This window comes from Alnus glutinosa, chromosome 9 (genome assembly GCF_958979055.1).
Source record: "Alnus glutinosa chromosome 9, dhAlnGlut1.1, whole genome shotgun sequence".
NCBI lineage: Eukaryota > Viridiplantae > Streptophyta > Magnoliopsida > Fagales > Betulaceae > Alnus > Alnus glutinosa.
In genome coordinates, this window is record NC_084894.1 from 26267244 (window position 1) to 26290482 (window position 23239).

Consider the following 23239-nt stretch of genomic DNA (forward strand, 5'->3'; position numbering starts at 1 on the left):
TAGCATATTATGTTTATTGAGTAGTTTTTTATTACTTTGTGTAATACAAAAAAGATACACTATTACATAGACAGAAATTCCTTACAAACCGGTTTGTAGGAAATTTCTTACAATCCACATATAAGATTAACATGTGTCATTTGGCATGTGAGAAACATATGTTATTTAAATAGCATGTATTTCGTACATGCTTTTTTAATACCATTAATAAAAAAACATGTGTTTCTCACATGTTTAAAGGATATGTGTCTTTTTTAAATGTGAGTCATAGAAAATTTCCTATAAACCAGTTTATAAGAAATTTTTGTCCCTATTATATTATATTAGTATTTTTCAGTTTTCATTTTTTATTTATATTTTCTATGCTTCTCCTCTTTCATTTTATTATTATTATTATTATTATTATTATTATGAAACTAAATTATAAAGAAAAATCTCGCGCATAGCATGGGTTATACAAGCTAGTTTTAAATTAAGGTCGAGATGTTGAACCATATATACTCGTGACTTCATATGTATACCCCTATTATTATGGGCTCCCCAATTGTGACATGGGCTTTAGCTACGATATGTTTGAATGCATGGTTTATGGCCGCCTTATCGTAATTCAGGCAAAGGCTTTATATTTGGTAATAGATTAAATAATTACCTTAGGCACCCTAGATTCACTGTATGATGTATAGATGCATCACATTGGATCCCTTTCACCCAAGCATATGCCCCCAATCACCTAGTTATACATAAGGAAAGAGCATCTCTAGCTTACACACACACAAGAAAAGAAGAAAAAAAAAAAGAAGTGATGCATCGCATTGAAATTTACGCCCTTCGAACATTCCACCCGAAGGAAAGCAAGTACTAAGCACGCGGTTGCATTTTATTCTGACCTCTTACCTTCGGCGGTTGCATTTTAAAAGGGGACCCTCATCACACGTACACACATTCTTCTCCTTCCACTCTTCCTATTATAGTTTCTCTAAGACACCCTATTAACTTAAGTATCGATTAGAGGTTTCTCGGCAGCCAATTCCCCCTCTATCCAACGTCACTTTGGTAGCTTTGCTAGCCATCTATAAATATGCTTCAACATTTATATCTAATACAAGTTCCTTTTACTTTTTCTCTCTTCATGACTTGGCAATGATAATTTCGATCACTATCTTCCATTCACGTTGAGTGTGACAGAAACTAACAATCAACGTTTCTAAATTATGTACATTTGATATTGATCCTTGATTAGCATTGCATATGTGTGATTGTTCAAAGTAATTAAGATTAATTTGAATTAATCAAGCATGTTAAAATTAAAATATAAAACGTGGCATAAGAAAAGCATATACATAAGAAAGTGAGATAAAGATTTGAAGTCATTTGATTTTAGAGGCGTACGTCCACTGCGGTTAATACCCAATTAATAGGGCTATATTGTATTTATGTTGAAAATCGTCTAATATTGTATTCTATTAGGTTGTCTTTATAGTGAAGGAAAGGCGTGACAATCAAGGCAAGGTACGTGTAAAAAGCAAGACAATATGCACCAGACAAAGTAAAATGAAAATTTGGCTTTTACGTGTGGTAAAAAAAAAAATTAGAGATATTATAATTTTTTTACACCACCTAAATCAAATCAAAGAAATGTATGTGCTACTAATTAAGACAACCTAGTAAAGAATATATAAATGTATTCTTCTAACAAGCACCCTCAGCGAAATCATTTGAAGCGGCCAACATGCATGCCACATAATTATATTATATATTAATATATTATATTGTATTAAATTTTTTTTTTATTTATTAAACTATAATTTTGAGTAATTAAAATTCAAGTGTAATTATTAAGATGAAAGATTGTCTTCTTTGGGATTTCATCAAAAGTTGTCTCCCTTGATAAAATGAAGCAACTTTAGATTGATGATGAGGGTTTTGGCCTATTTAGAAATAAGTATGTAGTTCTCCATTAATCACAACTTCAACATGAAAATAAGATAGCTAGGCTAAAAACTCTGTCAATCACTCTCCAATTAGACATATTGTGAGGATTCTAAGACTCTACAAATTCAGAAACGTGCAATCATGTCTTTCGGTTAAGCTAATAGTACTTGAACAACAATGGTCGGAACTTAGCGTTTTTGTAATTATCTTTTATGTTCACATTTTAATCTTCTCACAAATTATTACAATTACTTCATCCATAATTTTATTCTTTTCAATCATCAATAGCGCTCTCAAAACAAGTCAAAAGGATAAGCTTGTATTATTTATCAGCCTCAATGTTGACAAACTAAGCTAAGACACCATTATAGTGCGCAGTTAGAATTCAGAATATAATATTATTGATTTATATTTTTTAGTCTAGGTCAATTTGTGTTTCGTTGTATAAGTTGATTTAGGTTTACATGTATATGTCGACTTATTCAATTATAAATAGGGACATATGTATTGTAAACAATCAAGTTATTAAGCACAACTAATGTAACCATTTAGACTTGACCCTATAAATATAAGTCATAGACCGAATCACATGTAAATTCTGTCTTTTTTCTGTTTCTTGCTTCCACTATTATTTTATTTTAGATTTATACACAAATTTCAACAACTGCAATGTAGAAAATTGTGACATTGTGATTGATATGATAAAAGAATTAATTATAAGCAAGTAACTTTGAAGGGTAATGCCATACTGGCTTATCCACCAAGAGATATATTAAGAAACGGTGCTTCCCTCACATCAATTAGGTCATTGAAAATGAAATAAATCTGGGCAAATTAATTAGAATATTGGATGAGATAGTGGGTGAATTACGTCGACGAAAATCACTCGACAATTTAGATGCAACCTTAATTTTTTACATAGGAGATTTGAAGTTGGCCATGAAAAGGTCGCAAAATATTGATTTTTAAACCAGCATTCGACATTTGATCAAGTCCACTGGCGGCTAGGGTAGATGAAATGGAATATATGTGGATAATGTCGCCGTTGAAAAGCATTAGGACAATTTACGGTCCGTTTTGCCTTAAGATTGCGATTACGCAAGTTAAAAATGTGTTTTTAAACAAAATTGCAGAGAGCATCTCATTTAAAAGTGAGTATTTTTAAAAATGACGGTTCGAAAATGTGAAAAAATATATATTTTAAAAAAAATGCATGATTTTAAAGGCTCAATTGTTCTTTTAAAGATCAAATTGTAATTTTACTAAATACTTAAATGTGTTTTTAAAAATTGAATATATATTTGCAAAACCGCAAATTTTGAAACTGATATTTTTTAAATCGTACGTTTTAAAACCGCAAAACTAACCGACCCCATATACAACCATTTTTGCATAAGAGATTTAAAATTGGCCATAAAAGGGTTGCAAATGATATTGACTGAGCCCCTAGTTCGAATCCCCTATTGATGACAACTCATGTCACTAGTTCGAATTCTCTCTCCTCCTCTTGTGTGGACACGTCCAAAAACAAAAAACCATTGTTCATACAAAATTAATTGTTGATACGAATGATGACTACTCCCAATGATATTTTAAGAAACCAATATAATGGTGGTTCAATGGTCCAAAAATAAATCTTCAATTAGTTGGATAAGTATTAAGGCGAGAGTTCAACTCCGACAATGAGAATCTTTAAACCTAAATTGTATTAATTGCTTTGGGTTCTATTGATGTTTCGATGAAGCTAAGTCAAGCTATGACTCAATTGAACTTGAGAGTGCACCTGTCTTTCCTACTGTCTAGACCCCTTCCATGCAGTTTTCAATGAATAGGTGCTACCATGCAAGGTCCGTCACAAGTGCTACCATGGTCTCGCGACTCAGGTCACCCCCTTTGCCTTTTTGAATTTAATAAAAATAAATAAATAAATAACAACAACAATAACAACATAATCTGCTGCATTCAAGTTCAACCTGGTATAGTGTTTGTTGCGTTTTCCAGCATATAGATACTTCTATGTCACGCCTAAGTCTTGCCAACTCAGATTGCCTCCTCCGTCTTTTTGAATTTTTTTTTTTTTTTTTTCATAAAAAAAAAAAAAAAAAAAAAAAAAAAAAAAAAAAAAACCAATTTGCTGTATTCAAGTTCAACCTGGTATAGCGTACCCCGGCCCGTGTGTGGTCAAATTAGAAGATTGATTCACATCCATTTGGGTCACTGAAAATACTAGCTACCAACAGAATTCGTTCAATGAAAGAACAGAACCACTAAAATAAAACCATTGATTTCTACGTAAAATATTTAAAATTGGCAACAAAAGTCGCAATTATTTCTTAAAACCCAGTACATGCATATCTGACCAAGTCCACTAGGATAGAATGTCTTTCTTTCTTTCTTTTTTCTTTTTTTTTTTTTAATCCTAAGACTAAATTGAATATACTAACATGATTAATTTGGCAGGTTCAAGTTCAATCCGGTATAGCGTAGCTTGTGGGTGGAGGGTGTTAAAAGTATTAATTAAGAGATTAAAATCACTATTTTTTTATCGGTATAAATTTTTAAGATAACCATGATTTAACATCATGTCATAACAAAAAAGATTAATTGGCCTAAATTAAGGGATTTGATTACATGAAATTATTCAAATTATCGTCTATAAAAATTTATAAATAGAACTAATAGTCCTAAGTGGTAGTTCATTTGGCTTGGGACAACGCTTCATAAAGCGGAGGTTTCTAGTTTAAATCTTTCATCCCCTCTTATGTAGACATGTCAAAAATAAATAAATAAATCAAACCAATAAAGCAAAAGGTACATATATATATATATATATATATATATATATATATATATACAATAAACCTGTATACATAACAACAAGAAAACTAGTTAAAGGTACGTAAAAGCATAATAACTTTGCTGCATTTAGTAACTAAAAAATATCAAATTCTCCTACAACCGCAGATCTCATGCATGCAATTGTCTGCCTCCTACAATTGGGTAGATAATTGTGAGAGCGGCGTGGTCAAACAAGTGAGCACCATTGGAGGCCTCTCACAATTACAGGGATCTGGCCCGGGAATTGTAGGAGATTCCATTCCATTTCTACTTGATCACCAGGACATGCTGCCATTAGATGACGTCAAGAATGTCTTTGTTTCTGTAGATTAATTAGACAAAAATCAGTGCTCTAACCCTCTTGATTTGTATAGAGATCGAATAATCCAACAGAAACATTACCTGCGCTTTCAATTTTCTTTTCATGAGTTCCGGTCCCATGGAGATTGTCTCTGATTGAAAGCAAGTCCACGACAACTCTCCCCATCTCCGTTCTGTCTTTTGGAGATGCTGCTGAACATGCAAGGCCAATGTTAAAGACCAATATCAAGCTTTCAGTCACTTCAGCCCAACATGTTTCGCCTACTTCTTTGGAAACTGATTGGTCCAAAATCTCCATCACTTGTCCCGGCAATGCCAACTTCACAAAGTTGTGAAGGGTCAGGTCATCTTTGAACAGCTCCTCTGTGGGTCTTCTTCCTGTGAACATCTCCAGCAAAAGGATCCCAAAGCTGTACACATCACCATAAGTTGACGGCTCACCCCCCATTCCATACTCTGCCAAAATACAGAGAACAATAGTTTCTTAATTAAATCAACAATTAATTTCGTATCAACTTAAGCTTATGTGATAACTTTATCATGGGATGAGAGTCAACAATCTAGATTTTGAACCTTATCTCAGTCGTTCACATCCAATTTTATTTTATTTTTTTCTTGATTTACTTGTCATTTATACTTACTAAAAGAATGAGTGAAATCTTGAAACATTACCTGGAGCAGCATAACCGACGGTTCCACTAATTCCGGCTGAGCTTAATTGATTAAGAAAAGCTTGCCTGCCGGATTCCCAAAGGAGTCTTGCCAAACCAAAATCACTTATGTGAGCAGTCAGATCATCATCAAGAAGAACATTGCTTGGCTTTAGATCACAGTGAATAATAGGGGTTTGGCAGTGATGATGAAGATAAAGCAAAGCAGAAGCCACATCTATTGCAATGTTCATTCTCTGGAGAAGGCTTAAATTTCTATGCTGCTGGAGCCCATCTTCTGGATGCAACCACGTGTCCAGGTTCCCATTTGGCATGAACTCATATACTAAAGCTTTGAAATCTCTACCCTCAAAATCAATACTTGAGCAAGCAGTAAGAATCTTAACGAGGTTTCGATGCCGGATGTTCCTCAAGGCTTGGCATTCAGCAATGAAGCCCTTTGAAGCCCCTTGCTTTTCAAGGTTGAGTACCTTGACTGCAACACTTGTTTCGTCCGGACCAAGTTTTCCTTTATAGACAATACCAAAATGACCTGAACCAATCAAATTCCACTCAGAGAATCCACCGGTTGCATTGAGTAAGTCTTGATAAGAAATCCTTTCGTAAAAGCGCCCAAAAGAAGAAGCAGAAATACGTATCCTCTTGGACTTTCTCAACCACCAAAGGGAAATCAAAGACAACAAAGTCAAGCAGAAAACAGCTGCAATGCCCATTGCCAGTATCAACTTAAAAGCAACAGGCTTTCTATGCTTGCACGTGGGCAACTGCAGCTGTTGGATCCCCCCACAAAGCCTGCTGTTGCCATAGACTTCAATTGCAGTAGCATTCCTGAAGACCCCTTGTACTGGAACCTCTCCCTCCAGATTGTTGAAAGACAGATTTAAATTCTGCAACGAGGAAAAACTGACCATATAGCTTGGAATTGGGCCAATCAATAAGTTGTGGGAAAGATCAAGATATTGAATACCTTTTAACCCACTTAAATCGGGAATGGTTCCTTCAAAGAAGTTCCCCTGCATATAAAGAACTTCCAACGCCAAACAATCCTTTAGCTGCCCTGGAATCTCTTGGGAAAAATTGTTGTATGATAAATCCAAAGCAACAAGAGATTTCAGGTTTCCTACTTCTGATGGCAACGGACCCGTCAGAAAGTTATGAGACACATTAAGGACTACAGAAAGAGCTGGAAGGCTAAGGAGTTGCTCTGGTATGGTGCCATTTAATTTATTATAGAATAAGCATACATCTTGCAGGTATCTACACCTTCCCAGACTCGTGGGTATGCTTCCTTCTAAGCTGTTATTAAACAAATAGAGAGCTAACAATTGAGTCATGTTGCCAAAAGAAGATGGGATCTCCCCTGTAAATTTGTTTGCAGCCAAGTTCAGTCTGTTCAAGTTTGAGAGCTTCCCAATTGAAGCTGGAATAGTCCCTGTTATCAAATTCTGTTCCAGCCCAAGTTGAGTTAGGCTGACTAGATTTGATATCTGCGTCGGTATGCTTCCACCGATAAAATTCCCTCCGAGCAGTAGCCCTGTTAATTGGGTTGAGAGGTTTGCTATGGAGTTAGGCAGCTTACCACCAAGCCGGTTGTAGCTGACATCGAGCGTCCCTAACTGGCTACAATTGGTCAAAGAACTCAGAAAACTCAAATCGTCAACTGACTGATTTCCGAGAAGATTTGTACATGCATTAAGCCAATGGAGATTTTGTAGATTACTAAAACTCATAGGTATATTTCCTGTGAAATAATTCCCAGGGATATCAACTTGTTGAAGTCGTGAAGCATTGGCCAAGGAAGCTGGAATGGTTCCTGTGAATTTGTTTCCTCCCCACCAAAGTATTTGGAGATTTGGAAGAGCAATGCCTATTTCAGGCTTGAGGTTACCAGCGAAGTTGTTGTCAGTCAGGGTAATGATTGTGAGTGATGATAAATTGTAAAGGGAAGATGGAAACGCACCGGAAAAATTATTTATTGCAACATCAAAAACTTTCAAGCTTGTCATTTTGGCTACTGTATCTGGAATTTCTCCCTCCAAATTGTTATATCTAAACCAAAGCTGTTGGAGAGAGGACAGGTTTCCCAGAGGTGGTGGGAACCTTCCAGTTAAGTGGTTGTTGGCAAGAAATAGGATCTCAAGTTTGGACAAAAAGCCAAGTTCAGAAGGGATTTGTTGTACTAGGTTGTTGTACTGGAGATCAAGATTCAGGAGGTTGGAACAGTTGGACAAATTAACTGGAATTTCTCCTTCCAATGAGTTATGACTCAAGTTCAGATTTTGAAGCCTGATCAACTGACCAACTTCTGATGGGATTCCACCAGAGAAGGAGTTGCTTGAAAGGTTGAGAGATCGAAGGAAAGAAAGATTTCCAAGGTGGGGAGATATGGTGCCAACCAATTTCAGGTCTTTTAGGTCCAAACCAATCACCCTTTCGTGTTTGTGGCCGCAGGTGACCCCAACCCATTGGCAGAAATGAAAAGACTCATTCCAAGAAGCCAGGACACTGAGAGGGTCATCAATGTGGGACTTGAATTCAATCAGTGCAAGTTTGTCAGTCTCATTTGAAAGTATGGCAGCCAAGGAAAATTTTGAGACCGACAAGGACAAGAACAAGAACAGAAGGATGGCCTGGGAGGCACTAATAAGAGGATGCTCCATGTGAGAGGAAGAGAAGCTGAGGTTGGCAGGGAACTCTCAAATGCATGTATATATATTTAGACGGGTGCTGTTTTATTAATTAATCAGATTACTCATATTTACTACTTGAACTGGTCAGGCCAGTAACATCTAAAGATGGTTATTTTATACTTAATTTATTTGATCATTGTTGGGGGAGTTTAAATTGATGGTTTGACAGGGCAAATGTAAAGGTAATCTCAGTTTCATGTTATTAAAATCACTTGAACTTTACTCATTCTCAAAAGGCACCTAAAGAGAAGAGGTTTGCTCAAGACTTATAAAGCCCACAACCCAGACATACCTTGACAATGTAAGACTATTAACACATGTTTCATGCAGTTGAGTCTGCTGACATCTATGATGCGATGGAAGCAATGCAAGAGCCGCCACAAGTAATTTAGACTTTTAGGTTGATTAATTCTGGCCTTGCCTCTTTTTCTCTTTTTTCTTTTTTCTATTTTTTTTAAAAAAAAAAAGAGGGATATTTAAGTTTAGAAAAATGATTGAATTACTACAACTTTTATTATATTTATTTTACAAGTAGTAAACAAGCGTGTCACATGTCACAATATGAGTAAAAAATTATGTAACAAAATTTGAGAAGCAAATTTAAAAGTTTTGTGGATGACGTGACAATTCACAAGAATTTCACGTGAACTGTCATGTTAATTTGTAAAAGACTTGTAATAAAAACTATAATACCTCTAATACCACTCCATTCAATCACGGCATGATAGGAATGCATATAATATGTTATTCATGCTTGCGTTGAAGCATGAACGAAGATCAAGTGCTAGGACCTTTTACCTCATTGTGTTATTCGGCATAGATGCATAGATATATCATATATGCATTTCCACGAAGCTTAGAAAGGTGAGATTTCTCTTGGGCTTGGAAAATTTGAGCACCGAGCGAATGAACGAATGAATATACGGTGGTCAGAGCGTCAGGGACGTGAGGAGAGAGAGAGTGTGTATGAGTGAGAGTATTTAGGAAGTCTGGAGATTATTAAAAACAAAATTTTTTTTTAAAAAAAAAAAAAAAAAAAAAAGGCTTTTAACCGGGAATTAAACATCTTTCTTCTGGGTTCTCTCTGTAAAGCCCGAGCAACAAAGATTTGGGTCTTCTTCTCTGTGGCCGAACCGGAACAACTGATGGCTTCGTTTGGTTCGCAGACGCCGACGTCGACGAGATTCTCTATTGATTCAGGCTCCGACCTCGACGAGAGAGGGAAAGAATGGGATACCATCGCCGTCGTTTTTTAAGCCATTGCTGCTGTTAGCCATGTTAGTAAACGGTGTTGTTATTGAAGTTAGTAAACCGTACTGTCCTTCTTTAAGTCATGCGGTAGCTTACTTTAAGATAATTATACGATTAGTCCTTGTGGTTGACCTAAATTACAAATCACTTTATTCAATATCAACATGAATTTAGAGATTCATATAATTAACTTAATTTATAAATCGATCCCTGGAGTCAAATTCCGTTAAAATTTTTGACATATTCCATTAAAAGCTATGTAAGTGCCACGTAAGCGCTAATAAAATAGCGACACATATTCGTCTTAATAAAAAACTATATAAATATATTAAAAAATAAATAAATAAAACTTATTTAAAAGAAAAAAAAAAAAAAAAAGAGAAAGCCAATGAGGGTGGTGCGTGGCCACCCCCATGGGGGTGGTGGCCAGGCAACCGGCAGCCACCCCTTTGTTTGTTTTTTTTGTTTTTTATTTTTTAAATTTATTTATTTATTTTTTAATATATTTATATTTTTTTTATTAAAATGGACACATGTCGCTATTTTATTGGCACTTACATAGCGTTTAACGGAATCTGTCAAAAATTTTAACAGAATTTGATTCTAGGGATCGATTTGTAAATTAAGTCAACCACAGAGACCTTTGAATTCATGTTGATATCACAGAGAGTGATTTCTAATTTAGGCCAATCACAAAGACTATTGGTCCAATTATCCATTTACTTTAGACTAGGAGTAAATACAAAACGCTGTACTTTTAAACTACAGCATCTATGTGGTACGTTTTAGTACCGTATTGGTATATAGGCCGTTAGTGAAGTCAATAAACGATGCTGTCCTTTTTTAAGCCATGTGGTTATTTACTTTATACTAAAAGTAAATAAAAAACACTGTAATTTTAAACTACAGCATCTATGCAGTTCTAAAATTTTTAGTCTCGCATAGAAGTCAAATCCCATTATGTATATGAGCTCAAAGATGATGCATAATGCATATAGAAGAAATCTTGATTTATATATATATATATATATATATATATTCGCAAACAAGTTAAATAAAGGTATTAATTCTAAGACGTTTGGATCATTCCCCTTTACATGGTCATGGGACTAATACCAATTGAACTAATGCAAGTTAAGAAGACTACTTTTGCTAAATATTAATTAAAAAGTATATCATAACTCCTTTGGGAGCTTGAAACGAGAACCAAGTGTCATATTATGTACCTTTTTCAACCTTCTTTGAGTGGTTATTGTTGATTTTAAGTGGGGGTATAGATAGACTTGTCTTATTCTGTATCTCTTTAACTTATAAAATCGCATTGTGCAGCCCCTTGAAAATATCAGGTCATTTATTTGACCCATTTCTAACTATTTGTAAATATTTCAACATTGTTTTTGTTCGTTTTAGGTCTATTGTTGGAAAGCTCACCCATTTTTCTTTTATAAAATCAGTCACTTCTTCTTTCTTTGAGATCAGGAGTAGTAAGGATTCTCCTATATAACCATTTCCTTAATCAATTATAAGGGAAATTTTTTATTTTTTTTTAAACAAAAAGTGTCATTACTTCAAACAAAATTAACTTAAACTCAGGATTTATTTTATTGGATCAAAAGTCATCATTTTCAAATTTTCATTCAAGTAATATTTTAAAAATTGAACCAAAGTATATATTCACATTATAAGTTGGATCAGGATCTTCTCAAATTATTTATCCGAATTTAAAAGAATTCGGACAAGTAATTGTGAGATACCACTTATGAGACTTACTTTATCGAATAAGTAGTTAGGCGACCCAATTTTTATTTGGGTAGGTGGGTCTCATATTGCCCAAATTCGAACAAATAATTTGAGCTAGATGATCATAATCCTTCTAAGTCACAATATGGTTTACCCTAACCAAGTAAATTTATTTATATTTTCTTCTAAAAATATCTCTGTTATATAGATAATTTTTTTTTAGATAATGGTTTGTTTTCTATATATACAACTTTTGTACAGTCACTTTTCTATGTAACTTTCATGGTATATAGTTTCTCTTCATATATGAAAAATATGATGAGTTGCATACCCTCAATGTCTCAAACTAATTAATTATATTTTCTTTCCAATAACCTTCTGAATGGGCAAGTATATTGTGGCCATTGGATCATCCATCTCCACTTGTTCTTATTAGAACCTAATTACACTTGGACAAACATACTTAACCTATGCTAAGAATCATATATATATATATATATATATATATATATATATATATATATATATATATTACTTTTATAATAATTCTTATATAATCTCGTGACCCTAACCAAAAAACAACTTAAACAAGAAGTTTATCAATTGAAGATATATCATATTTTCAAAAGGCATGAAAATTCGTAAACATATTTTCTTTGATTTAAAAAGTTTAAGAACACATCAATTTACAAAATAAAATATTCGATCTCGTTAATTTGAAAGATATTTAACCATTCAATTGCAATGTAAGGCCAGGTTTAAGCGTTATAAATTAGATTGTTGTTGGTTAATTAATTTTCCAACCAAAAGATTTCGAGAGTGGGAGAAAGTTGATGGTTAATTAGGAAATATATGGGAAATATTATGGTGATAATGGAGTTAATTATGCTCATTCTCATTGAGGTGCAAGCTAGTGATAATATTGTGCATAGCCCATTACATGTTTGCGTTGAAACCAGACTTGAAAAATGTGAAGAAATTGAAGAAAAGCCGGAACAACTTGAACGGGACCATTGCATTTATTTTGCCTTTGCCAATTGTTTCAAAGAAGCTATTGCTGATGATCCGGTGCATAAACTTGTTGCAGAGTGTTTTGAATTTTGCCATCTTTTCACCTACCTTCATTCAAGTTGTTTGAAATTATCTTTTAAAAATCGTATGAAAAAACACCCAAGATTTCACCTATGAGCTGATCAAATTCACAATTATGAGGTAATTAAGAAGTCCCTAGCTACTCCCTGCAGATCTCTTATCTTGCTTCAACACATGCACGAATATTTAGCGTATTAATTGAATGCAATTAATTAATACATGCTTAGTTATCAAGTTTCTTAATGTCACATTATAAGAAGGATTTCATGATTTCAATCTTTTTTCTTTTTCTTTTTTCCTCAGGGATTCAATAGATGGCTCGGCTTATATATAGCAATGTGTTGGTGATTTCTTCTACTTTTTTCGGGAGCATTTGGTTGGGTGATTTCAAATTGTGTGAGCAGAATGATCAATTTAATGGTAATTTTACAAGTCATATCAATTTTTATTGGGAGGACATAAGTCTTCCTTTTTAGCATTATTTGTGTTGTACGGTTGAGACATGAAGGACTCGAAAATTATGTATAGAGATCTGGAGTGTGTTTGAATTTTTTTGGTTACCGTGTTGAGATATCGCAGAATATGTGTACTTAGTAGAGTAATGCTAAAAATTACATTTTTATTTTACAGCTATCTCATAATGCTAATGTGATAGTTCCAACCAACCCTTGAATAAGTCATTTTTAAAAAAAAAAAAATTAATAATTGATTAAGACTGTCGAATCAGTATTATGAAATAAAAATATAGTATATAATATTTCTATGTAGTTATCGAATCTACCGCTAGACCCGTGTTCTGCAAGGGCTTTATCTGTTAACTAAATAATGTTATTTATGAAAGTTAACTGCTAGTTATAGGTGGGCCAAAGGAGTTAAACTGCTCTTAAGCCTTAAGGCTTTGAATTTTCAGTTGAAATTTAACGGTCAGAAGACAAGCCGGCCAAACAACTGCTTGTTGTTTAATATAGGAGGTTTGGCTAATATATATTAATTAAGTTCTTAAACATGATCGAGTGCAATTATTTAAATTGAACTCAATATCCATTCCTTATGTTGAAAGAATAGGTTTTGTTTTTACAATATCTCATTTATATAGAATCACCCATTTTTCAAATAGATCGTATTGTTAGGGACCGTATTTTTATCTTACAACTGTCTTACAATGTTAACGTGACAGTTTCAACCAACCTTCGAAACTAATACCACTTCGATGTTTGGATCGTACCTCTTCATGTGTTCATGGGAATTAATTAATACCAATTGAACTGATACAAGTTAAAAAGAATTTTGCTAAAGACTATTTTAAATTACTCTTCACACATATTTATCATATTCATGTTACACCGACTGACGTGACGTATTTTAAGTGGCTTTCATTTTATTTTATTTTATTTTAAGTAGTTGATATGTGAGGTTACTTAAAACACATCACGTCAATCGGTGTAACATAAGTGTAAGAAATGGATATGAAGAATAGCATTACTCTATATAATAACTCAATAACTCATGTAGGTGCTTATAACTTTAGCAAGTGTCATTACTTTAAATTAAATTTTTTTTTTTATTAAAAAAAAAAAGTTAGCATTACTTTAAACAAAAGTAACCTAATTAACTCAAGATTTATCTTATTTTCATCAAAAGTCGCCCTCCCAAATATACAATAATTCATTTTTTATATAATTTATGTTTCTATAGATACAACTTTTGTATATATAGTCACATTTATATGTACCTTTGATCATTTTAGTTTCATTTCATTATGAAAAATATATGATGATTTGCCCTCGATCAATGTAAGCCAATATGACATGCTTACATATCTCTCTTTTCAAACTAATGTTTTCTTTCTAATAACCTTTTAAATGGGCAAGTGTATATATATTGTGATTATTGGACCATCCTTCTTTACTTGTTTATTAGAATCCTAATATTTTTACAAAGATATATACTTTGACATGTGCTCAGAATCATATATTAATTTTATAATAATTCTTATAAAATCTCGTGACCATAGCTGAAAGGTAACTTAAATGAAAATTCATTCAATTGAAATTTTGCATATTTTCTTAATTTGATTTAAAAGTTTGAAAGATATATAGATCGATAAATTTACAAATTAAAATTGATATAATAATTCTAAAAAGATTTCGATACCATAACTGAAAGGTAACTTAAACAAGAATTCAATCAATTGAAATTTTTTCATATTTTCAAAAGTCGCGATCTTAAATTTGACTTAAAATTTAAAGGATAAATAAATTTTACAGATTAAAATATTCTTGTTTTTGGTGGGTTTATACAGATTCATATATTTATATGACGAGTGACCTTGATGGTAGGAATCGACTACAGGGTTCTTGTTTACTTTTGCATGGGGAGCTTTGTGCCTTTGTGCAACGCCGAACGACACAATAAAAGCGCAAAAGAAAACTGATCGAAGCACAAAAACTAAATAGAGTTGTGTGATGTGGGGGAGAAGAGAGATAAAAAGAGAAAAAAAGGAGATATTTTTCTTGTCTTGGTCGAGACTTCTCACTAGAAAGAACAAAGGATTTTCTTAGTTCAATAACAAATTGGAGTTTTACCCAGGAGGTCATTTTGGGTACTTCAGCTACAGGGAGTTATGGCATTGAGAGGAGATCTCAATGCAATTTTGGTTTCGCCAGTTTACATTGGCTTGCAACAAAAATGTTACATACCACAAAGTTAACGCGGCAATGTTTACGAACCAAAACCCTTGAACGAGCCATTGTTTATATATATATATATATATATATATATATTCAATGACTACTAAATATTGCCACATCAACTTTGTCAAATTATTTGCAAGATATATAAAATTTCTCTTATATTTTTTCTTAGGGAGTCTATTGTTGTATTTTCCCAATTTACAAGGTTGTAGTGTATCGAATTTTTTCCTCCGTTTTTTCCTCTACTAAATGGTTTTCCACACAAATTTGGTGTTCGTGTGTTGCTGTTTTAGCGCTTGATTAATTGCTTGTGTGATTTTTTTCTACTTGTTACTTGGGTTATTAATTTAATTTACACATTAAACAATAGTCTGGCCCAACATTAACCATGCCCAGAACAACGTCGCTCGGTGAACTAAGACCCTCAAACAACTTCTTGTGACCTTTAAGACCTAGGTGGCACTGCACCTTGCCTTGAAACTGAGTCTTCGGGTTGGCCTTCTGACTTGGCTGGACCTGGGCGAGGACTCTTGAACCTGTTAGGTTGGACGAGACTTCTAGCTCATAGTTCAATTGGACACGTAGGTTATATTCGTATTGGTTTCTCATGTGGACCCACAGAAGGAATTCAACCACTACTAATTGGGATCTTTATTTATGCATTAATGACGATCTCTGGTAATAAACGAATTTATAAGATCTACTTGAAGATCTCTGGTACTCCAGCACCAATTATCCAAGGTTTCACCTCTTTGGAGAGCATTTGCGTTTGTGTAGAATCTGCCGAGGCATAGTTTGGGGTGCAAAACGGCGCCACCTTCGTCAAAAATTTAGCACTGCTGAAATTAATAAGGACTCAAATCATCATTAAAAATGACAACAAAATCCTTATAGTTATAGGATTGCAATAACTTACACATTTAATCATACATTCCAAGTTGTCTGCGTGGATCAGAAGATGTCCAGAACCAGGCACATTATCTGTCAAGCTACGCCAGCGTTCCATGGTCAGCGTGGGGAGAAGGAGGGACAATCCATACAAAATACAGAATAGACCTCAGCCAAACTAAAAGAAAAAGAATCAGTCTTCAGGTAGCATATGGAAATGATCCTCTTACACGTCTTCCAAAGATAAGAGCTTACCCCTGTAAACATTTGGTGAAGAAAGATCCTTATCTATCTGACCTATGCCGGCGATCCTTGTCTCCCCCTCTATGAGAACGAGATGTGGAATCCCTACGATGAGTTGACCATGCGTCTCCTCCCTTGTCTCCCTTTTCTTCCATATAGTAATCTGAGTCATGCCTTCTCGATTTCTTTTCTTCCCTTCCATCTTCTCTTAATCTTGGCTCAAATTCATCATCATCATGCCTTATTGATCTCTTTTCTTCCTTCCCATCAAATTCATCACCATGCCTTCTTGACCTATTTTCTTCCTTTCCATCTTCTCTGGAATTTGGCTCAAATTCATCATCGCCACGCCTTCTCAATCTCTTTTCCTCCTTCACATCTCTTGACTTTGACTCAAATTCATCACCATCTTGCCTTCTTGATCTCTTTTCTTCTCTCCAATCATTAACTTCTCTCGATTTTGGCTGAAATTCATCACCATCATGTTTTCTTAATCTTTTTTCTTCCCCCTTATGTTCTCTTGACTTGGACTGAAATTCATTATCATTGTGCCTTCCCAATCTCTTATCTTTGATCCGATCATGATCTTCTCTTGACTTCAGCTCAAACTCATCATCTTGCCTTCCTGGTCTTCTTTCCTCCCTCCCATCACTTACCTTAGGGTTGCTCTCTAAAGCCCTCTCACTGCCCTTTGATCTGGAGCGCATATCTTTATTATCTCGTCTAAAACCATCTTGAATCATAGGATCCCGTCTAAAACCATCTTGAATCATAGGCTCCCGAACAGGTTTTGACTGGTTGCTATCAGATTGTTTCTCACCCCATTTTGGACCCTCAAACTTGTCATGTCCCCATCTCGACGAACTTTCATTGTCAGGACCCCAACCTGTATTCGCAGCTCTCTGGAAATAAAAATAACAAAGCAGTAATAAGCACCTAACATTTAACAACTATGTAAAAATATCACCCAAAAAAACCATGAAAAAGTAAGCTTAAACAATTGATTCTGCACAGACCTCAACCCAAAGTTTATTATAACGCCAAAGCTTGTAAAGCATACAATAAATAGAAAGCAGAAAGTGACAAGAAATAGAAAACCAACCCCCTTCCCCAAAAACATGCTGATACATCAGAATATCTAGATTACCTCTGCATGGAAACAAGGAATTTGAGACTCGACAAATTGCCAAGCAAACTGATATTTGGACCAGTTAAAAATTCACGTAAATGTGACACCTCATCTTTAAGTTATGATGCCTAAGATCCCAAGGCTAGGTATACATATTTTTCTGTCCCATTTTTCTCTAGCCTCCTTCCACTATTCTTCTGACCCCTAGTCTCAAGCCAAGTCTAACCTCTAATCACATAATAAAGCATACAAACTTCACTCCCCAAACCAGCCATAGATCTTATCTTCCTCATCTTTCAGGGCTGAAATTAAAGACCTTGTGTCGCTTTTTGGATCTAAGACATGCTGTTCTACATCAGTATGATTTTGGAGTTGTCCAACAAAACTAGGAAAGCAAGCACAGTGAAGATGCGAACGGATCATGTCCCCCCCATTCTATCATCCACACAGGTCAACAGCTCATTTGGTCAACCACCATGTTAGCAATTACATGAGCATCGATCCTAATATGCTATAATTCATGCATTGAAACCTTGCTCGATTCTGGCATGCCCTTTTAGAAGCAAAAGCTAAGAGTTCACCACAACAAATATAGTTCAGACCAATGGTTCAGCACACTACAAGTAAAGTCCAGCTCAATCCATCCAACACAATCAGCTATGTTTCAAGATGACATGAGGCAAGGGTTTAAATAATCAGTATTTTCCAACACAACAGAAATTAGAAAGCCCAAAATAGCCAGCTTACAGATGATGTAACCTGATCATCAGAAATAAATATCATCAACAAGCGCAATTGTACATGCTAATCCCATAGCTTAATAGAACAAGACAATAGTAATATCCCAAGCAATTCACATCAATAATAAAATATTCTTTTTTTTCCGATAAGTAATCAAAATTTTATTAAAAGCAAAAGGACGCAACCCAAGCACAGAGGAAGTATGGAAGAGAAATACCTAATCAGAAAAAGAAAAAATATCAAGAAAATTACGAAAGCTAGTAATATGAATCATAACAAAATGCCAAAAAATATGAAAGCTAGTAAAATGAATAATCAAGTAAACAATGTTGAACGTACTTGTTCGTCGTGCGAAAATTTGCAACTAGCGCCGCGAGTGCAATCGCCTCTTTGGAAAGCGCGGCACACACCGCGTTCCTCTCTCTTCTTCCGCTCGGTCTCTTCGTCTTCTTCCTGTTTCTTCTTATAGTTACCAACATGATCAACCCTAATAATCCTACCTAAAATCTGCGCTCCGTTCAAGTTATCTAAACAAAGCGAAAAGCACAACAATATTAAGGACAAACAAAGCTAATTAATCAAGTGCGAGAGAGAGAGAGAGAGAGAGAGAGAGAGAGCGAAACCAACCTACAGCAAGATTCGTACTTCTCTGGTCCTCATACGCAATAAACGCAAAGCCTTTGGATTTACCAGTGCCTTTGTCTCTAACGAGGTTAACATCGACGATCTCTCCGTATCTAAAAATTAAAAAGAAAGAAAATCGTTTGTTAGAGTGAGAATTACTCCGAATTTCATTAGTATTCAACAGAGTGTTAGACTCACTGGGCGAAAACGGCGAGGAGATCGCCTTCGGTAAGGTCGAAGGGAATGCCGCCGGCGTAGACGTAGGCGGAGTCCTTGTACTTGGCGTGCCATGAAGCTTGTTCGGAGATCCCTAATGCCGCTTCTTTCGTGTTGATTTGCTGAATGCGTTTTACTAGGGTTAACGGGTTCATGATCGCTCGCTTCTGACTTCCTTGTCGTCTCTAAAATTTTCCCAATTTTTATTCTAATTGTTTCTGCTTTATGTCTTTAAAATGAAAGCAGGTTAACTGAAGACCATCCTTCAAGGCCCAAGAGGGTAGAAGCCCGCGGCCCATCTTCTACCTTCTTTTTTCGAAGTTTGTTGAATCTCCTCTCTCTCTTTCTCTATCTTCTTTACTGTGTCTTATTTAAGCCTTACAAAAAGAGATAAAGAAGTAAATAACAATGAAGTCTAAACAAGATTATATTATTGAGTCCTTATTAGTAAATTGTTTATGTCGTCGAGTAATAAGTTAAATAAGAAAAGAGCTATATTAATATGATTTTGGGAAAAAATATTGTTGAGGTATATGAGGTTTAACATTTTATCAAATCACCCCTGTAAGAATTAAAATTGATCAAATCACTTCACAATGTATACTCTATTATCGAATTTATCTCTCCATACACGTGTTGTTAGGGTTTTTAATGAAATTTGTGACACGTAAGTATAAGACCACGGCGAGCCTAATAAAACAGCTCCATGTGCACAGAAGTGCAATTTCAACTTAACATATGACCAAATAAAAAAACATAAGGAAAGAGGTGGTTGGGTCAACCCACGCCACCCATGCCCTTTGGTGGCATGGAGTGGTTGGGTGACCCACCAACACCTTTCCAGATGCGTGGGTCATCCCGTCCACTAACAAAAAAAGAAGTGAGGTCACCCAACCGCTCGCCCACCTCGTTTACTGACAAAGAGTGTGAGTTAAAATTCATCCACAGACATTGTTAATAGGCATGGGTGGGTGTGGCGCCCCCCTCCACCCATTGGCAGAGGCCAAGGGTCGCAACCCACCTACCCACGCCCTTTGTGGAATAATGGCGCCACCCCCACCTCATCTACTGATGGGAGGGGTGATGGGTGGCCATAACTCATAAGCTACCTCTATTCCCTTTCTCTTTGTCTTTCGTTCTGTCTTTGTGTTTTTTTTTTTCTGCCATGTATCAAGTTAAGGTAACTTTTTTTTGTACACATACGAGCTATCTCAAATCACGTTAAGAAGTGATTTGATAAAAAGGTTAAAACTTAAGGACGTTTAAATTGTTGTCCTGTATAAAATTTAGATGTGGACTTAGAGTGAGCAATTTGTTTTGAAATTCTCGAATAATATATTTTCTTTGATTTTAACTAAAATAAAATTCACATCTAGCCCAAGTTGTTAACAAAATAAAAATTAGGGATAAATACCCCATTGGTACCTGAATTTTACGTGTTTTTAAATTTAGTACTTCAGTTTTGTTTTGTATCATAGGTGGTACCTGAATTAAGGGTAAAAACCCATTTGGTACCTCTGTTAGATTTTCCGTCCAAATTTTAACGGCTCGCCACGTGTCAACCGCTGAGTTTGACACGTGGCACTACATAAAAAAAAATTAAAAATTAAAAATTAAAATCTTTAAAAAATGATTAAAAATAATAAAATTTTAAAAAAGAAAATTAAAAAAAGAAAAAAGAAGAGGGGTGGCTGAGCCACCCCCTTGGCCGGTCTGACCTGTCTGGGGTGGCCAAACCACCCCATAGGGGGTGGTTCGGCCACCCCACAGTTGAAAAAAAAAAAAAAAAAAAAAAACAATTTGAAGGGTTTTGGCCCTAGGGGGTGGTTCGGCCACCCCCTAGGGCCAAAACCCTTCAAAAAAAAATTGAGGGTTGGCCCTTGGGGGTGGCCGAACCACCCCCGTGGCCCTAGGGGGTGGTTCGGCCACCCCCTAGGGCCAAAACCCTTCAAAAAAAAAATTGAGGATTGGCCCTTGGGGGTGGCCGAACCACCCCCTAGGGCCACGGGGGTGGTTCGGCCACCCCCTAGGGCCAAAACCCTTCAAAAAAAATTTTTTTTTTTTTTTTTTCAACTGTGGGGTGGCCGAACCACCCCCTATGGGGTGGTTCGGCCACCCCAGACCGGCCAGACCGGCCAAGGGGGTGGCCAAGGGGGGTGGCTCAGCCACCCCTCTTCTTTTTTCTTTTTTTATTTTTTTTAAAAAAATTTTATTATTTTTAATCATTTTCTAAAGATTTTAATTTTTAATTTTTAATTTTTTTTTATGTAGTGCCACGTGTCAACCTCAGCAGTTGACACGTGGCGAGGCGTTAAAATTTGGACGGAAAATCTAACAGAGGTACCAAATGGGTTTTTACCCTTAATTCAGGTACCACCTATGATACAAAACAAAACTGAAGTACTAAATTTAAAAACACGTAAAACTCAGGTACCAATGAGGTATTTATCCCTAAAAATTAAATATATTGGCTAGCCTCAAATAATTTCAGGGGTGGGTCTTCCCTCATCACAAGTGCATTCACATGGATTCTTGACTTGGCAAAGATTTGGTCTCTCCAATTAGAGCTACATACACAATCACATAGTCCCATGACAAAATTAAGTGAGCTACATTGAATCCTTAAAGTCCATAGATAATAAAAGGTAATAATATCCCTTAATGGTTGCAGCTAGAGTTGAAGTTAAACTTGATACTTACAGTTGGTAAAGAGTGATTACAAGGTTAATTGAATTTTGTCACCAAATGAGCTTCCAAAGCATATTAGAATCTTTTGCAAATGAGCTTTTAACTTTTTCTAATATTAATATAAGTGTGTCTATATATCTTATATATATATGAGCGTGTGGGGATGGGGTATTAATATTCAACTCAATTTGTCAAAAGAAAAGGAGGAAAAAGAGGAAAAGGGACTATAAAATTAAGGACAATTGGGAAAGTATAATATTTATTTGATTTCCAACATATATTTTTACAGTTTGACTCGCATACAATGCAAAACAAGGTAGATCATCTGATTTTTATTTTTATTATTATTTTTTTTTTTGTTATGAACAATGCATACATATTTATGAATAAATATATGTTAGACAAATAAAAGAAAGCACCAAAGGCCATGTCATCTTTTTGACGGATATTGAAATTCGAACTGCCTTATAAAGGATATTGCAAAGCCCACCTACCTCAAATAAATATATCACTCGGAAGAGTGAGCCCCATTACTCATTTTTTAGACGCCTTAAATTTCTATAAAATTTAAACAACCTAATCAAGAACAAAATTAGGAACTTAACTCTAAATGAACTGGACTGCATTGAATTTTTTGTTTTTTGAAAAGGGGCCATCATAATAAGAAAAAGACCCTAAATATGCTTAAAAAAGACACCTCCATTTTGTTTCCGGTTTATTTCTTATCAGTGGCGTATGGTATACAAAGAAATGATCTTCACATGTTATAGGAAGAACAGTGAACGTTTTCCAGTTAGTGCATGTACCGGAAGCCTCTAGTTTTATTATATATTGATTTTCATGCTACAACCAGTTGTACTAATCTCGTTGGGTTCTTCTTGGCTGCATAAACAGTGCAAACAAGCAAGCCCCGGATTTCACCCTCTGAAAGTGAAGGTACATCATACATGAAAGGATATTGAAGATCCAATGCTCTGATGGCTGAACCAATTTGGAACCTCACTACTAGGGAGGATATTAGCACTATACTGATAAGTTCGCTTGGTTGACAGACACTATCTCAAAAGAAAATCTTGTTAGAATATAAATTACAGGTACTCTCGTATTACTCTCTATGCTCAAGAGAATATGAACCACTTGTTCTAACAATCTCCACCTTGTGCGAATATTCGCCTCTTTGAAGATAAACAAGTATTGGACCTCCACCTGAAACTGTTAGGTTGGGAATGTTGCCTCCTCTCCTCTCTAATACCGGGAGACATTTGTCAAGTCCAAGTAATGCTTGAACTTATATGTGGTAACATGCTTCATCAATATGTCCGCTGCATTCTCAAAAGTGTGGATCTTCTCAAGTAACAATTCACATGTAACAACCAATTCTCTGATCTAGCTTGTAAAACCTCACATCATTATGCTTGGTTCTCACGTGATACACTTGGTTCTTTACCAAATAAATGACATTCTGGCTGTTACAATGTAACT

At 35.2% G+C, this 23239-nt stretch overlaps 2 protein-coding genes and 1 long non-coding RNA gene across 10 annotated transcripts; 1 reads left to right on the forward strand and 2 right to left on the reverse strand.

Annotated features, from left to right (window-relative positions):
- Positions 1-4799: 4799 nt before the first annotated feature.
- LOC133877884 (putative receptor-like protein kinase At3g47110) lies at positions 4800-8501 on the reverse strand. The gene is made up of 4 exons (XM_062316334.1): positions 7723-8501; positions 5764-7629; positions 5173-5547; positions 4800-5092 (listed from the first exon to the last, which is right to left on the reverse strand). Exons 1-4 carry the CDS (start codon positions 8420-8422, stop codon positions 5046-5048), a joined length of 2988 nt encoding a protein of 995 aa, XP_062172318.1. The 5' UTR covers positions 8423-8501; the 3' UTR covers positions 4800-5045.
- Positions 8502-12258: 3757 nt separating this feature from the next.
- LOC133877028 (uncharacterized) lies at positions 12259-15277 on the forward strand. Its single transcript, XR_009901642.1, has 3 exons — positions 12259-12655; positions 12839-12955; positions 14838-15277. It is a non-coding gene; the product is annotated as an uncharacterized LOC133877028 (long non-coding RNA).
- Positions 15278-15567: 290 nt separating this feature from the next.
- Positions 15568-19284, reverse strand: LOC133878369 (zinc finger CCCH domain-containing protein 25). 8 transcript variants are annotated; one of them, XM_062316919.1, is made up of 6 exons: positions 19052-19284; positions 18857-18966; positions 18569-18756; positions 16372-17261; positions 16159-16217; positions 15568-16067 (listed from the first exon to the last, which is right to left on the reverse strand). In XM_062316919.1, exons 1-4 carry the CDS (start codon positions 19222-19224, stop codon positions 16401-16403), a joined length of 1332 nt encoding a protein of 443 aa, XP_062172903.1. In that variant the 5' UTR covers positions 19225-19284; the 3' UTR covers positions 15568-16067; positions 16159-16217; positions 16372-16400. The 8 variants fall into 8 exon arrangements, with proteins under 8 accessions (XP_062172903.1, XP_062172902.1, XP_062172901.1 ...); XM_062316918.1 differs by having other exon boundaries at positions 15568-16064; positions 16145-16217; XM_062316917.1 differs by having other exon boundaries at positions 16145-16217.
- Positions 19285-23239: the final 3955 nt, after the last annotated feature.